General features: G+C 39.4%; 1 protein-coding gene across 1 annotated transcript in view; it reads right to left on the reverse strand.

Moving 5' to 3' along the window:
• Window positions 1–949: 949 nt before the first annotated feature.
• ATP8B1 (ATPase phospholipid transporting 8B1) overlaps window positions 950–17,119 on the reverse strand; it is a 60,437-nt gene continuing 44,267 nt past the window's right edge. The window contains exons 18-27 of the mRNA XM_063077226.1: window positions 16,401–16,512; window positions 15,290–15,365; window positions 12,421–12,553; window positions 11,726–12,014; window positions 7,386–7,609; window positions 6,050–6,133; window positions 5,111–5,356; window positions 4,666–4,804; window positions 2,607–2,737; window positions 950–1,188 (exon numbers count right to left, since the gene is read on the reverse strand). Of these exons, the coding sequence (XP_062933296.1) occupies window positions 964–1,188; window positions 2,607–2,737; window positions 4,666–4,804; window positions 5,111–5,356; window positions 6,050–6,133; window positions 7,386–7,609; window positions 11,726–12,014; window positions 12,421–12,553; window positions 15,290–15,365; window positions 16,401–16,512 (1,659 nt within the window). The 3' untranslated portion in view covers window positions 950–963. The remainder of the gene's footprint in view (window positions 1,189–2,606; window positions 2,738–4,665; window positions 4,805–5,110; window positions 5,357–6,049; window positions 6,134–7,385; window positions 7,610–11,725; window positions 12,015–12,420; window positions 12,554–15,289; window positions 15,366–16,400; window positions 16,513–17,119) is intronic.

Raw genomic sequence — 17,119 nt, forward strand, 5'->3', positions numbered from 1 at the left:
TCAAGTCCCTTATAAAATACTTTACATATAGGCAGGCACAAAAGTTTGCTTTTCAAAACAAAAGCTTTGCAAAATATTCTGCGATTTATCACTGATATCCTCAGTTTTTAAAAACTGTTTTTTTTTTCAAAAAGCCCATAAATATTTAGATGCCTTTTAAAAAAAAAATGAAAGTAGGGAAACAAATCAATTGGTACTGCAGGAAGGTGCTAAAATAATGTAATAGTAAAAGTATGTCATGTGCTATTTAACCTGGTAGTAAACCAAAACTGGACTGAAACCCTACACTTATGACATTTAAGTAATTTCCCTTGATTAAACTGAATTATTAAACCAATATGAGGAGAACACGAAACCATGCAGCCTATTATCAAGATTGAAAAAAACATTGAACCACTTAGTTTCCAGATGATGAACAATCATGAATCTTCTGTCATTATCATTATAAATTAAAACATCTTCCTTAATAAGGTGGCCTGTGGGGGGGGGGGGAAGCCTCTGAGAAATTCATGCTGAAGATCACAGACAGGAAAATTTAATTGTGATTTGATAATGCAATGCGATTTGAACTGAAATATAAGACGCTTTCTAAATCTGTTGTCCTAGACTGAGACTGGAAGAAAACATTCCCTTTGAATCACAATGAACACAAGCAGTTGAATAACAGGACTTTTTAAACGGTATGCTTGGCTTTGCTATTGATCAGTAGCCCAACCCAAATAGTTTGTTATAAAGCCTGCTGTCTTCAGTATCTTTGTGACAAATTCCATCATCAACAATGACAAAAAGTCCTAGGGCTGGCGGGTTAGCTCGGTTGGTGAAAGCGTGGTGCTGACACCACCAAAGTCCAGGTTTCGATCCCTGCACCTGCCAGTGCCAAAAAAATAATAAAAATACAAATAAACAGGTCCTGAGAGTCTCCTGTGAGGGTAGACACGTCCGCGGTGGGCGGCAGGCAGGGCCTCAGCTCTGCACGGTCCGCCTGTACTCAGCGGTGCCATCGGCCACCACGGCGTCGAGGGGCGAGCGCTTCTTGCGGATGCTGCGGCCGGAGGAGATGAGGTCGGCGTAGCCGCGCTGGTGCGAGAAGGCGTAGGCCGAGCGCCGCGACGACACGCCCCGGCGGAACGCGCTCTGCCGCCGCTGCCACTGCTCCTCGGCCTTCAACCGTTTGCGGTGCTTCTGGATCTAGGAAAGGACAGAGATGACGGCAGGGTTGAAAGGCAAAGTCTACGACGCGGAGGAAGCCCGGCCACACGGAGGTGGACAGGGGCCAACACCGCTGGGCCACCCCCACACCGGTCTCCTTTGATACGGGCACCACCGCCCCCACTCTAAAGGAGAGGCCATGCAGCGCGAGAGGGGCTGGGTAGCATTTCCAGGTCACGCAGCTGGAAAATGGCGAGCCAAGATGCCCCCTCCTAAGCCAGCGCTCTTTCCAGTTCACAGATCCGACGGGTACAGGTGTGTGAGCCAAGAGAAAGCTCAGTAGGCCTTCTTTTCCTTGTCGCCACTGCATACTCTTGTCGCCGCAAAGGGAGACCTGGGGGATACTAAAGCTGACCACCTAGCATCTACTCTCTCCTCCTTTCTAATGGAAACGAATGTATTCGGGTACCCCCCTCTCCACACAGCTACGTTCCTCGTGGGACTGGGGCTGATGATAGCCCTGGTTAGCTCTTAGTCTGAGAACAGGCATGTGACCTAGCTGGCAGATGAGACCTGAGTGAAATGTGCTGGGGCCCGTGGGTGAAAGTTCTGAGGCTTCTAAGGGAAAGCTACGGAATAGCCGGTCTCTTATCTTCCCCTGGATATGGATGGGTCAGGATGTGATGTGGAGAACTGCTGTAGCCATCTTCCAGCTGCAGGATGAAGCTAATAATGAGGATAGCAGAGGGAGAAACGGGAAGAACCCGTCTTTTTCTTTTTCTTTCTTTTTTTTTTTTTGTGACCGGTAAGGGGATCGCAACCCTTGGTATGGTGTCTCCCGCACCACGCTCATCCAGTGAGCGCACCGGCCATCCCTATATAGGATCCGAACCCCCGGCCCGGGCGCTCCCAGCTCCGCACTATCCCTAGTGAGCCATGGGGTCAGCCCCCTGAGTCCTTTTTTGACATTAAGTCGCTCAATCAACTGAGCTTGAAGCCTGTGGATTATCATGTCAGTTGAGCTGATACGTTACTGTTGAGACATTTTGAGTCACAGCTCTCTGTTACTTGTAGCTCAAGGAATCCTGGTACAGGAGGTGACATTTTTCTTAAACAAAACAAAGCAAAACAAAAAGCGACAACAACAAAAAAACCCTCCAACCTATTTGCATTGCAAAATGTCAACATTGTAACTGTTGAGTTGAGGGTATGCATATACAGGGGTTCATCATTCTAGTCTCCCTTTTGTTTGTTTGGTAATTTTTTATTAAAAAACAAGCAAACAAAAACCCCAGTCCCAAAAGATTTATGTGCAAGATGGAGTTAAAGAAACAGTCATAAAAACGTTCTTACCAAAGTTCCATGAGCTTAGAATTTTGCAGGAAAGGTGTTGTTAAGAAATACTTTGATTTCTGTGAGGGACACTCAGAGTTAGGGGGGATTGTATTTCTATATACCTTATCACTTTCTGATGGCCAAATGGTCATTGACAAGAAACGTATGGCAATGACGGGCAGCAAGCACACGGCAACGGTCAAAATGATGGTCAGCCAAATGTATGGCTGTCTCAGAGCATTTGAAGCTGTGCCTGTAAAGAACATGAGAACATGAGTCTCAGTGGTCCTTTTACCTAACAGCATAGCTAATATTTCAGAATGCACAAATGGATTATCCATATAAAGTTTTATAACTAGATTGGCCTCCCCAAAATATTCTATCACTGCTCAAGGAATGGGCATTTTAAAATCAGGCTAAGCAAAGCAAAATAGGAAGGTAAATTCTTTGGAACAAGGCAAATGTATATAAGAGTACAAATAAGGAAAAGAGAAAGCGTGTTTGTTGATACTGCAGTGATTGAAAACACAAAAAGTAGGCAGTCTAGACTTTTGAATTTTTTCAGGAATTTTTTTTCTTTTTTTTTTTTTGTGGATGGTCAGTATGGGGATCCGAACACTTGATCTTGATGTTATCAAGAAAAACACAATCATAAAAGCTCAGAAAAAAGTACAATAACTAAAATAAAAAATACACACACACACACACACACACACACACACACACACACACACACACACACACACACACACACACACACACACACACACACACACACACACACACACACACACACACACACACACACACACACACACACACACACACACACACACACACACACACACACACCCCTCAATCCCAAGAAGAAAAGTGTTACCACAGCAACTGTCTTTTACAACCCAACAACTGGTCATAAAAAAACTAATATTTTACAAGGGAACTAGTTTATAGGGATTTTTTTCATTTTGAATCTAAGCTCTCTATTCAAAATAAGAATCTTATAAATTCCAGTTTATGATTATTCATATTTTATATTTATAATATTTACAATATTTATATCATTCAAATTTATTCTAGCATTTGTCAATTTGTCATATATTTTATACAGTTGCAATTATTGGTCATAGAACTATTTTGTTTTCTGTCAATTTACTTATTGCTCCACATACATATTTCCAATGAGGTAGCCCACTTCAAGTCCTAAAATTCCATCATATTGGTATTTAATAGTTTGATTAGCTAATTTAATATTCTTAGGTATTTAGGTTATGTCCAATTTTTTCCCCTTTTTTATAATTAGAAATGTTGTGGTGGTTCAATCTTTGTACAAATTACCTTTCCAAAATTTAGTGTATTTTATCTTAAAGTATTTTCCCAATTGGAAATACCTGGTCAAATGTATGAAAAGTTTTATAATCCATTATGCATTTTCAGATAGTATTTTGCAAAGATTCTACTATATTATAGTGCTACCAGAAATACATATATACTCAATTTTCCAATAACCTACTAATATTTTTATGGGAAATAAAAGAAAAGGTTTTTATCTGCCTTTTAAGCGTTAAGTTACCTAACTTAGCAGATGCACAATTATATCTTAACATTATTTTATCTTTTGTTGTTGTTGTTGTTGGCTGGCCAGTAAGAGGATCCATACCCTTTACCTTGGTGTTATCAGCACCATGCCCTAATCAAGTCATCTAACCAGTCAGCCCTCTTAACGTTATTTTAACTTGCTTTCCTCCCATCATGTTACTACCCTTCCAACCCACCATCACCATTCAGTGCCCAGTCAGGACATTAATCTGTTAATTTTGTTTTTCTTTTCTTTTTTTTTTTTTTTTTGTGGCTGGCTGGTACAGGGATCCAAACCCTTGACCTCGGTGTTATCAACACCATGTTTTGTTTTGTTCTGTTTTGTTTTTAAAGATGACTGGTAAGGGGATCTTAACCCTTGACTTGGTGTTGTCAGCACCACACTCTCCCAAGTGAGCCACGGGCTGGCCCTAACACCATGCTCTAACCAGCTGAGCTAACCAGCCAGCCCCAGGACATTAATTTTCACAAATAATCATTTACACTTTGTATATATTTTTTACTTACCTAAAAACTATGTCAGAATCTAAACTAATGACATTTATCTGTGCATTTATTTTTTGGAATTTAGAAAATACCAACCTGTAAATTGAAATGAAGATGGTAAGAGAACATGTATTCCAGCACTATGAAAGTCAAACATGATACCAAAATAAAGTGCAATGCTTCCAAAAATTGAAAAAGCATTCACAAAAGTCCAGTAAGAAGTATCCAAGCCAATCTGTTGGGAAACCAGAGAAAAACAGCACTCATTTTGAGAAGTCAGCAAGAAAGAATCTAAGAATTCTGAAAATAGAATTCAGCAGTTTAGGCATGATTTTGGCTTTAATACTGAGAAATCAGAAACCCAACTTTCCTTGACTCAGGAAAGAAATAAGACATGTGCTTGGTATAAGGGATGAAAATAGCACTCGTATTTTGTAAAGTGGCAGAGGCACAGTGGGAGTCAGGTGGCTGTGCATGCCAGCATAGGTGCAGAAACACAGGTACCAACAGATACCAAATACAGGTGTAGAAAGCCACGCACCTGGAAATTGACCGTTATTACAAGAGCAGAGGCAATTGTGACAGCAAAAGACTGGTAATCAGAAGGTGCCTCTCCGTCCTGTCCCATGGTCTGCAGATAAGCTCCAAGAGGTATGAAGAAGAGGACCATTGACGTTAAGATTCCATGCATCAAGCTTACGAAGAATCTCTTATAGTTGAACAGCAAGTCTCTTTGTCCCATGACGTACAACCCAGGGAATCGGAGGCTCAGTTTGTCACTCACATCCTACAGGGGTGAACAAAATTGAGTGGGGTATTATCCCTCAGGTCAAAGAAGCCTAAGATATGTTACAATTTATGTGTCACAAAGAGCTGCAACTTGCTGTTAAGTTTCAGGAAGGCAAAAACTGAACAAGATGATAAATCAAAGGAAAGAAAACAAATTAGTACTGTAATGGCCAAAAAATGTAGGGAATCCATTATCTTCTGCTGAGAGAATACATTTATATCATTTCAAATTCTTTGGGGAAAAGTTTTCCCATACAAACTGATGAATTAAATCTAAATGATTCCTTTTTATTCATTAAAGCACTTTCTCTAAGAATTCCTATTTGATGCAATGTAGAGTAATTTGGGAATTTAACACATAAGTTATGGAAGTATTAAAATTTACTTTTAAAATGAGAAAGTTATTATTATAAAGACATATTAGATTCTCAGGTGTCTTAACAGTAAGGTCTTGGTGTCCAAAGGAGCATACTAAACACTTTTCTCAATAAATTCAACTCAGTCACAGAAATCCTCTTTTCTTACTACAAAACAAGACGCCCAGCAGATATCCTGTTGCCTGACAACAGAATTGTAACAAGGTTTGCTCAGGAAGAAGTGAAAACCGGAAGAATGCACTGGAGGTTTGCTTGTAACTTCTCCAACAGGCACTCAGCTGTCCAGAGCGTTCCTCTCGGCACCAGGCTCCTACCTGATCAAGCAGCCCCATGAGGAGCACGGGCAGGCTGGAGTAGAGCACGTTGTATAGGGTGATGAACCAGTCCTCATACGCCGTCTGTGAGCAAATGACAGAGGCTCTATGTCACCCACAAAGACATATTCCAGCCTAGTTGACACATTCATCTGCCTTCTCAAAGCAGGGGCAACCCTCCGCCCAATGGGGACTTCTCCTGCCTGAATAAACACCGCTCATCTACACCTGTAGAAAACACGAGTTTGTTTCTATGGAATGGGCAGAATCACAGACCTTTCCACAGAAACTAGAAACTAATCGCCCCCTGACCAAAAAAAAGAAGAAAGAAAGAAAAAAGAAAGGGGAAAGGAGGGGAATATATACCAGAATGGTTTTGGTAAAAGAGTCTACTCTATTTAAATAATGCTGGAATGCTGGAAATCAAGTCAGTGTTTATTTAACATTTTATACTCTTTATGAATTAGAATATACAACACAATGAAACTGGTTCAGAAGCACCTAAGTACTATTTAATTTTTTTTTTCATTTTGCAAGGCCAGCATTTCTATAGAAACAATTTGAAAAACAGAATTTGAATATAAAAGATAAGCTTCTGAAAGGGATAGACAACACTGTGCACATGTCATTCTTTAGGGTGGGATAGAAGCGATGGGCTTACTCAGGACCACGAGTTATATACAGTCCTGCCCAGAAACAGAAAGAAGGCCCTCACTCTTGAGGCTCCTCTGTCACCATGGCACCACAGCACAGCATCAAAAAAGTCTGGACAAACACAGGCTCTGACTTAGCTTCATTTTTTACTAATGATGTTTTTCTGCTGCATCACTACTGTAACATGTTAGATATATCCCCCACTCCCATCGCAGCAAAAAACTAAAAACAAACAAAAACAAATGCAGAGATGATAATAGATCTATGATCACCCCCAATTTATATAATCCTTTTAGCCTTGGTTCCAGGTATTTCGTTATAAGCAACAGAACCCTGACTAATACACCCCCCTTAATTTTAAGGCAAAATAATACACACACACACACACACACACACACACACACACCTTCCCCCCCCCCACAGCTGGCTGGTATGGGGATCTGAACCCTTGATCTTGGTATTATAACACTGAACTCTACCCATCTAGCTAACCAGACAGCCCACAAAATGAAATATTTTTGAAGCACACTAGAAACAATTCAGAAAGTATGTCATGCTCTTATTTATATCCCTAGTATAAGGGGAAGAAAGAAACAATTTGTTTTTTCAGAACTAGACTTTTATTCATTTAAGAGAAGAGCTCTACTCAATAAAAACTAATTTTTAAAAAATGTTATATTACCTGGGCAGAGTAGCCATTGAAGAAGGAGTACCAGAAATGAACCAAAGTAAATGCAAAGTTTTTATAAAAGAAGTATCGTAGGAACTTGCACATCCTTATGTAAGACCACCGGCCGTGCACCAGCAGCAGTCTCTGCAGATATCTGAACTGAGCAAAGGAGTAGTCACTCGACATGACAGCTTGCATTCCTTCTTGTCCACTTATTCCAACACCAATATGGGCAGCTGTGGGACAGAGGTAGAAAATACTGTGAATCATAAGCTGATTTTAAGGCAAAACATCAGATGATAAAAATGTTTCCACAGCAAAACAAAAAACAAAGACAGACATTCATGGAACAGTAAATATAAAAGCTCTTGCTCAGCCCTCACCCCCAGCTCCTGAACTCAACTCCAATTCAGAGGTATAAGCTGCTAAACAGTACACATGGTAGGACCTCCATAAATATTTGTGAAAGGAGCTCACATGGGTGGTGAATTCCATTAGGATTATCTGCCTAGCTCATAAGCCATCCCTCCCCACCTCAGGGTGAGCCCCAGGCACCCATGTGTACACTGTGTGTCCCTGCCTCCTTGATCACAACTGAGTCAGCCATGGGCAGACTCATAATCTGTAGTAGATATTACAAACTGGCTCCCTCAACCTTCATTCCATCTTTGTTCTAATTGAAGAGGTGGGAAAGCAAATAAAATCCCAGACTCCCTTGCAGTAGGTTCTCATATCCATTCTCCAGATGCCCAGATGTTGATAGGCAACTGCAAAGGTGTCTCAGTTGAGAAGCTCTTCTGCTGAGTGACCCAGATGTTAGAGACTCAGCCTAGAACCTGCTTCTTCAGTACATCCAGAGCTTCTGAAAAAGCCTAGTCCCCTGTATTAATCAGTTTCTCCTTAAAGTGTCTACAGGGTCTGTTTCCTGTACTAAACCCTAACTGATAGAAAACTCAAGCTGGGCCAATCAGTCTCTTTCTTGGTTTTCTGGGATTAGGATTGAGATGTGTTCATGTCTGGGATTTTAATGTGTAAATTTGTGAAGGGTGGAGTGCATATATTTCTTTCTGAAGGGTTCTGAGAGGCAGAAAAATAAGGTAGTCTAAAGAGAGAGACAGACAGACAGACACTGGATTCCTAGAGCAACTCTAGGTCCTGTTCCAGCATCTTCCTGAGGCCTAGCTTCTTGGGAAGCAACAGACATCTTTTTAAATGAATTTATTTTTTAATTAAGCTAGTTTTGGTCATTCTCCAATACTAGTAATCAAGAGTTTTAACTAAGACACTCTTCAACTTTCAAAGGCTTATTTATGGCCCACCATGACCTTAAGACATAATTTTTTGCAAGGGGAAAGGTTTCTGGAATGGATAAAAATTAAAGTCACAGCTATAAAAAAAAAAAAATTAAAGTCACAGTTTTATTCATTCTTCAATTGTCATTAAAATTTTCAAATTAAGAGTCTCATGCTCTACCGACTGAGCTAGCCAGGCAACTTAACATTTTTAAATTAAAGAATTACAAATTTTATCTAGGTTTAAAAGCCAGGAAAATGAAGACAGAGAATGAGATCATTTAGGGAAAATGTGTTGCAGAACACAACCTATTATTACTCAGTCCCTAAGAAGTGACTGCCAATTCAGCAGAGTTTCCAGCTAAAAAGAAGCTTCAAAAATCCTCTAGTTACAGAACACAAAGTTTGGAAAATTCAACATATAACTGTAGTGACTCGTCCAAACCTAAGCTTTCAATGGCACTCTGCAGTTCTAAAAAAACAGAACAAATCACATCTCATACGATATTTATGATATCTTTCAAAACACACAAGTAGCTCTTCTGATCAGTTGTGGTTGCTAAGTTGCTCCTTCCTACCAAACCACGGCCTTCTTTTCTTTCCTGAACAAGCCACAGAGGAAAATGTTGAGATTCTCTCTTGGCTATTGGGACCAAGGAAGTGGAACCCCAGCCCAGGCCCTGGTATCCAGTCTTTTAACCTTTCTAATGAGCAGACAAAGGACAATATGTGAAATGAACATTGTGACAGTTCATGGGGTAACTCAAGGCAACTGAACAGACGCGATGTACGCAACACTGGGTTTTTCCTATAATCTAAGTACAGGCATCGAGATTTTCCTAAAGCTACAGATGAGGTATCGAATGCCTCATTATTTCCTCAGTAATAATTCTTCCTGCCTGTATCTCATCTCTTTCATGCATTCTCGGGGTCTAAGACCAAGAAAAGACAACATCGACACAGCTGGTATGAGACTTCTTCAGGCACAAGAGAGGGAGAGGGCATTCTATGACAGTCCTTGGATCCTTGCCAGGGGTGAAAAGAGGTGGGTCACGATTCCCTCCACCTCTACTAGATGACATTTCTAAACACAAAACATGTTAGCAAATGGCCAGATTTTTTTTTTTTTTTTTTTTTTTTTGCGTGTGTGGCTGGCCAGTACAGAGACTGAACCCTGGACCTTGGTGTCATCAGCACCACACTTTAACCAACTGAGCTAACCAGCTGGCCCCTCAGATTGTACTGACACCTGAATTTCCCTCTACTACTTTATGACCAACAAACATAATTTCTTTCTGTATATTATTCTTGATGCAGTGAAAAGAGATGACAGATTTTACCAAGTACAAAAGGGCACTAATACTACTTGGAATACTTCCAAGAAGAACTCAGTTTCCTTCCTTTTACATACTAAATGGATTCTCCATAAGGTACTATAAAAGCATATATATATAAAAGCACCTGGCACGTAACAGAGCTTAATGAAAATTTTGAAACAACTTAAGAAAAATAAGCCTCTACAACACTGTCTATGTTGACTTCATGCCATCCCTCTTGCTATCAATTGGTGAACTCAGGGTCACCAACTGATTTCAAGTCTAAGTCACATAACCAGATGATAAATCTGCAAGGCAAACCATCCCCCTTGCCTCCCCTGCCAGCATGTAGAAGTCTACATTGTAAATGAATAAAAACAATGTTCGAGTTACTTGCCTTTTTGGCACAGCTAGTTATGTTAAGGGTACCTAATGGAAAATAAATTAGAACTGGTTGCAGAATAAAGAAATAAATCTCATTCAGAGCAAGAAATGTCATTCGTGTGCTAGGACAAGCACATGCAAAAATCAGCGGAAAGGAATTAAACTGGCAGTGATAACAGACATAAGCACTGATAAAAAAAAGACATACATCATACAGCGGACTCCTGTTGAGGAAGATAAAGTTGGAATATTCTTAGTATATCAAGGAGGAGGAGGAGGAGACTCTAAGAAAAGAAAGAGACAGACTCATGAGTCGTAAAATAGGCTGAATTATAAGTCTAGTTATACATAATGCATTTAAACTACCCAGCACAACAGGACATGTATATACAGAGTCATGTAATATTTTATCTTAACAATAGTAATACCAGAGAGCCGGAGATGACACTGGAGATAATTTTCTTATTTTCAGATGAAAAAGCTAAGGCCTGAGCATAAGCCCAAGGTGACACAGGATGTTGGCAGTAGGATGAGGACAAATACTCAGGTCTCACAAGTTTGGGTATTTGTATTACAAGACATTCCCATAAGGGAGTGACACAGAGAAAAAAGGACCAGGACTCAGTGATGTAGATGAGGGCTGCAGGTTGGTTCCACATGCTTTAGGACCAGCGCAACTGTACTTCTGCACGGTAGGACTCAGTCCTTTAATAGTGGGCACCTAGGGTCCTTCAACCAGCAAAATGACCCTAGGTAGTCTTCTAGGGAAGTCAGGAGGATGGGGAGACTGTGATGAAGCTTTACTTCAATGCCAAACATGTCACTCTCAACTCACACCAGGTGACCCAATGGTGAAGTTCCCACAGGTTTACCAAAGGTAAGAAGAAAGCCCCAGAAAGAGATACTTAGGTGAGAGAAAATAGTACTCTCAAAACTAACACCAGAGAGTTCAACATTTTATGCCAAGCTCAGCAGAAGTTTTTGCGAAACATTAAGTATCAGGGTTTTTAATAAGCCCTAAAGAACTATGGGAGGAAAATCAGCAAGGGGGGAAAAACCACACCAAATGTATGTAAAAGAAGGAAATAAATGAGGGTAAGTTCACCCATATGGGACTCATCTTCTGCTTGGTGTTTTACGGGTACCACTGCTGGGCCTGCCTCTCCTACTGCATGACCTGTAGGCTTCCCGAGGGTGGGGTCACAGACATAGTCATCATGGGTAAATGCCATTATCAGGTGTCTGCTTTATGAACCCCTAAGCGATGAAATCTGCATAAACTAACCTCCCCTCCCCCACGATCCTGCCATTTCTCCTCTCTGGCAAGTTGGCTCTCACTGGCTGCCTGTGCGTTACTCACTTTTGATCATGTTCACGTCATTGGCCCCATCTCCAATGGCCAGCGTGATGGCCTTCTTGTACCTCTTCACCAGGTCCACCACCATGGCCTTCTGTTTGGGGGTGACGCGGCAGCAGATGACTGCGCTGCACTCACAGGCCAGGTCCACGAAGTTCTTCTGCCGCTGCTCTTTCTTAGCTTCCAGTCTCCTTTTACTCTGGGTCCGCATTCTTTTTTCTTCTTCTGTCCTCGGGAACTTCAGCTTCAGAATCTTACTTCTTTTGGTCTTTTTCTCCAGAAGAATTTCATTCTGTGTGAAATCAGAGAGGGAAAGGGTTACAATCATTTTAGTTTTTACACCAAGACCAAATATTCCCAAGACTTAAATTATGTGAAGGATCATTCTTGGGTTATATCATTGATTATGTTGTTCTGATTATAAAACATTTACTACAAAAATTTAGAAAATGAAAAAATCTATAAAGAAGAAAATGAAAATTAGCCATTAATTGATAAGCCAGGATAATCATTTTCACCAGTTTGGTATAATTCCTTTCATATATCATACAAGTTAAGTCTCAAACTTCAGTCACACTTTCATATATAGGCAATGAGATTTTTAGGTTGGCAGTTCATACATGAAACCATCTAAACTAGGTCCCAAAAGGAACTTCTTTCCTTGGAGTCAAAGGCATGGATACACTAATGATACATACCAACCAAGAACCAGTGATTATTAAGGCACGGTTTCCACCAGTTGGGAAAAAAGGCTCATGCACAGGGGGTGCAAATTTTGCATAGACTCCACCTTTATTCCTTTGGTTTTCCATCCTTGTGTGGAGAAGAGAACTGGGGGAAAATAAATAAGTGTTTAAAGTACAAGACCATAAGTAGGCCCTTGACTATGAGAAAGTTTTGACATATAATTTTTTTAAAATTGTGACAAAAAACAGATAACATAAAATTTAGCATCCAAATCATTTTTAAGTGTACAGTTCAGTAGTGTTAAGTATATTCACACTGTTGTGCAATCTCCAGGACTTTTTTATCTTGCACAACTGAAACTATACCCATTAAACAACAACATCCCATTTCCCCCTCCCCAAAGTCTCCGGTAACGTCCATTCTTTCTGTTTCTATTACTGACCACTCTAGATAACTCATATATGTAGAATCATACAGTATTTGACTTATGGTGACTGGCTTATTTCACTTAATAATGTCCTTAAGGTTCATTTATTGCAGCATATGTCATAATTTTCTTCCTTCTTAAGGGTGAATAATATTCCATCATATGGACACATCACATTTGTTTACCCATTCCTACATTGACAATCACTTGCGTTGCTTCTACCTCTTGGCTATTGTGAATAGAGTTGCTTATGAAGATGGGTGTGCAAATATTTGTCAAGGCTGGCCAGGTGGCTCAGTTGGCTACAGCATAGAGTTATAACATGAAAGTCAAAAGGTTCAGATCCCTGTACTGGCCAGCTACCAAAAAACAAAACAAAACAAAACAAAAACCCAAATATCTTGTCAAAATCCTGCTTTCAATTCTTTTGAGTATGTGCCCAGAAGTGAGATTGCTGGATCACATAATCCTAGTTTTAATTTTTTTGAGGAACCTCCATACTGTTTTCCATAGTGGCTGCATCAGGGCTGGCCATTTAGCTCACTTGGTTAGAACGTGGTGTTGATAACACCAAGGTCAAGGGTTCAGTTCCCTGTACTGGTCAGCCACCAAAAATATAAATAAATAAAATTGGTCAATCACTGACAGTGCACAAGGGTTCCAATGTCTTCAGAGTCTCACCAACACTCATTTTCTGTTTTGTTTTTTGTTTGTTTCTTTTGATAGTACCCATCTTGGGGACACTACATCCTTGGTACTTCATTGTTTGCCAAAGACACCAAAGGAAAATACAGTTGGAAATGTGTATACAAGCAACACAATCTTGATCTCAATTATAATGCGCTGGGCTACACCCCACTTTATTGACTGCTGGTGGGCAGAAGGAAGCTTATTTCCACATAAACAAACTTATGTCTGCTTTTGAGAAATTCTTAATGCTTTATATCAACAAATTACTCAGAAGACTACATATAACACTTTCATGTGATAGAGAAATGAGTCATGGAATTTCAGAGTGGAAGGGCCCTTAAATATCTTGTGCAATCTCTTCATGATACAAATAAGAAAACTGAGCCAGAGAGAGGTGATAAAATTTGCCTGCAGCAAGGTGACAGGAAAACTAGAATAAGGTCTCCTAACTCCCAGCCCAGGACTCTTCCTGTCACACACACAGAGCCATTATTCTTCACTTTCAAAAGCAGATTCTCAACCTTGGCACTATGGATGTCTTGATAATTCTTTACTGTATGTGTTTGTCCATTGCATTGTAGGATGTTTAGCAGAATCCCTGCCCTCTACCCACTAGAAGCCAGTAGCACCCTCCTCCCCAATTGTGACAATCAAAAATATATCTCCAGACATTGCCAAATGTTCCCTGGAAGGCAAAATCACTCCCCATTGTGAACCACTGCACTAGAGGACTGACTGTTGAGTATCCTTTTTCCATATTAACTTAATTATCATTTTCAACTTAAAAGTGAGTGATCAAGACAAATCACTAAAAGGCCAGAAGGGAAAAAAAAAAAAAAAAAGAAGAAGTTACCTATTTAAACCATTTTATAGGAATAATCATTGCAGGAACCATCTAGAAAGATAATTCATCTCTTTATAAAAGTAAACTTGGATAAGAGCATCATCATAAAATTTGCTGCCTGCATGAATTTTATCTTTTAATTTAGCTTAGGGCCCAATTTTTTATTACTTTTAAAAGAGATCAGAAATTTATCAAGACTAATAATGCCAGCAACTCCCTTATCATCTTAGGAGTGTATATGTTAACAGCTTAATTGACCTTGTGACAGCCTGAGAGAGGCATTATAAGGAAACAGCCTGAGGAATAAATGAAACTGTCAAGCCATTCGTAAACACAGCATGGTAACCGTATGCAGCACATTTATAGCTTCGTAACAAGACAGGGATTTTCATTTTAAATTTGCAGGTCTGCTTCGACTCTGATTCAGGGCTAATGAACATTTCAGCATAAGCTAGGTTTGAAATGTTAAGGCCTGTCCCTCTAGACTACAGATGACCTACATGATGTAACCCACCCATTTTCTTCCCAGCTAAGATTGGTTTCTTTCTTCTGTTTTTCTTTCAAAAGGTAAACTTCCTTGAAAAGGCAAAAGACAAATACAATTCATATTAATTTGCTAGTGATATCACAGGCTCACTTCCTTTTTCAGCAGATGAACACTGAGGACTTCCAAGAAATGGGGGAAAATGGCCCCTGAAAGGCCCCAAATTTCCCTGAAATTAAAATCTGCTCAAAATAAGGCCGAACCCTGATAACTTGGAATTGCCAGTTGTTCTCTTTCTTCATTTAAACACAAGTAAACTGTCCCAAGTGACATATTCTAGCTCCTATTTCTCCATATCTGCTATCTTCTCCATCTAGTCTTGTCGTCATAAGAATGAGCTGTTATGTAATCCCCTACTACACACTCTTCACTTACTTTATATCTTCCCCATAGCAGATAGTTGTGTCTTCAGTCAGAAGCTCACAAGCAAATCCTATATTTTCAGCAGTTTCTACAACAGAATAAAGTTAAGCCAAATGTCATTCCTACTGTTGAACTGTTTAATCAACTTTATCTAATAATGATGATATTTTAAAATTCACAAACATAACCACATTCAACCAAATATGATATTTTTTATGCAGCGATGCACAGAAATCACATAAAGAAAAAAATCCCTTTCTATGTAATAAATTAGGTGAAAGTCAAAGTCTGGCTTGAGATATTTTCAATAATAAAATGTGCTATGTTTTTCAAATATGTAAACTGATTATTTAATAAATCAATGCTTATTAAAAAATGAAACACACTCAGTTCATGTGATTTAATCACAATGTTATAGGGGAAATAAAAGGATAACCATTTCCATCAACTGTCACTCACATGGGGCTCCTACTAAAGGTATTTTTTCCCTTTTTCCATTACCATCCATTTAGTATTTATTTAAGGTCAGGGCTGTGCTTCCCTTAACTTATCAGAATGTGTAACCCATTCTTGATGTCATTGCAAGAGATATCATCTGATTTCCTGTGGAAGGCTTTTGAAGTAGAGTGTCAATTCCAAACAGCTACTGTTGAACTCCACATTTAAAAATTAAAATCTTGCCTTGGGTATAAAATTTTAATTATAATTTTCAAGCAATAAAATGTGCAAGAAAACAAAAAGTTGTTCAGCACTTTGCACTGTTCTACTTTATGTCCAACAGATGGCAAAGCACGGGAAAGACAGAAGGAACAGGGGACTGGCCCTTTCAGGACAGAAGCCCACATTTGGCTGGAGAGAGAAGACTAATTACAATCAGCAAGACAGAACCAAAAGCTAAATTTATAATGAGTAAACTCTGCTTCTGAGGGAGTTCAGGGAAGGACACGGTCAGGGTGGGCCAGAATAACAGAGGAGGGTTTCTCAGAGAAAGCATTTTCCCTTCCAAAGAAATAGGGAGTGTTTGTACAGGATGGAAAGTCTGAGAAGGTCATCTTGGGCAAAGGAAATAGCAGCTATAAATATGTGTGAGCTAATAGATATGCTTCCCAATACAATGAATTACCCTTTTTGTCTCCAGTAAGTACCCAGATCTTAATGTCAGCTTTTGCAAGTTTTGAAATAGTTTCTGGGACTCCATCCTGTAGTTTGTCTTCAATAGCTGTAGCTCCCAATAGCTGGAATGTACATTTGAAAAAAAAGGAATTAGCAAATAAACCAAAAATTGTTTATAATTACAGTTTTCCAACCTGTAAAAAGAAGGGCTAATTAAATATCCCACTTGTTGCTCTACTGGGGCCAATGGCCACTACTGACATGGAAAGCTGCCATGTTTCATATTTACTGCAAACCAAAACAGCCAAAAACTTTTTCCTTAAAGGATTAACTATTTGACTGACCAAGACAAAAATGCAAATACAAAATCAAGGACATTAAAAATATACTTTCATCATATCTTTTTTGCTTTTTCGGACATAAGCCAGTTCCCCTTGCTAAAGGGTAATACTAGCTATTTATTTAACATTACTCGTGAATCTAAACTCTACAGGCAATAGGTACTACATTTTTAAAAATTCCATTTAGAAGTGGTATATTTTTCTTGTTTCAAGATTTTTTGCAAAATATTAATCATTTCAGTAACTCCCACAATGAAATAAGTAAATACTGGTTTATTATTAGGTAAAAATCAAAATGACTTTTAATAAGTGGTGTAAAAATAATGGAATTAGATTAGAATCTCTTCTAATGTTTTTAATCTTTTGGGCCCTCAGAATGGCAACTTCT

The sequence above is a fragment of the Cynocephalus volans genome, chromosome 13, assembly GCF_027409185.1.
Source record: "Cynocephalus volans isolate mCynVol1 chromosome 13, mCynVol1.pri, whole genome shotgun sequence".
Classification (NCBI taxonomy): Eukaryota; Metazoa; Chordata; class Mammalia; order Dermoptera; family Cynocephalidae; genus Cynocephalus; species Cynocephalus volans.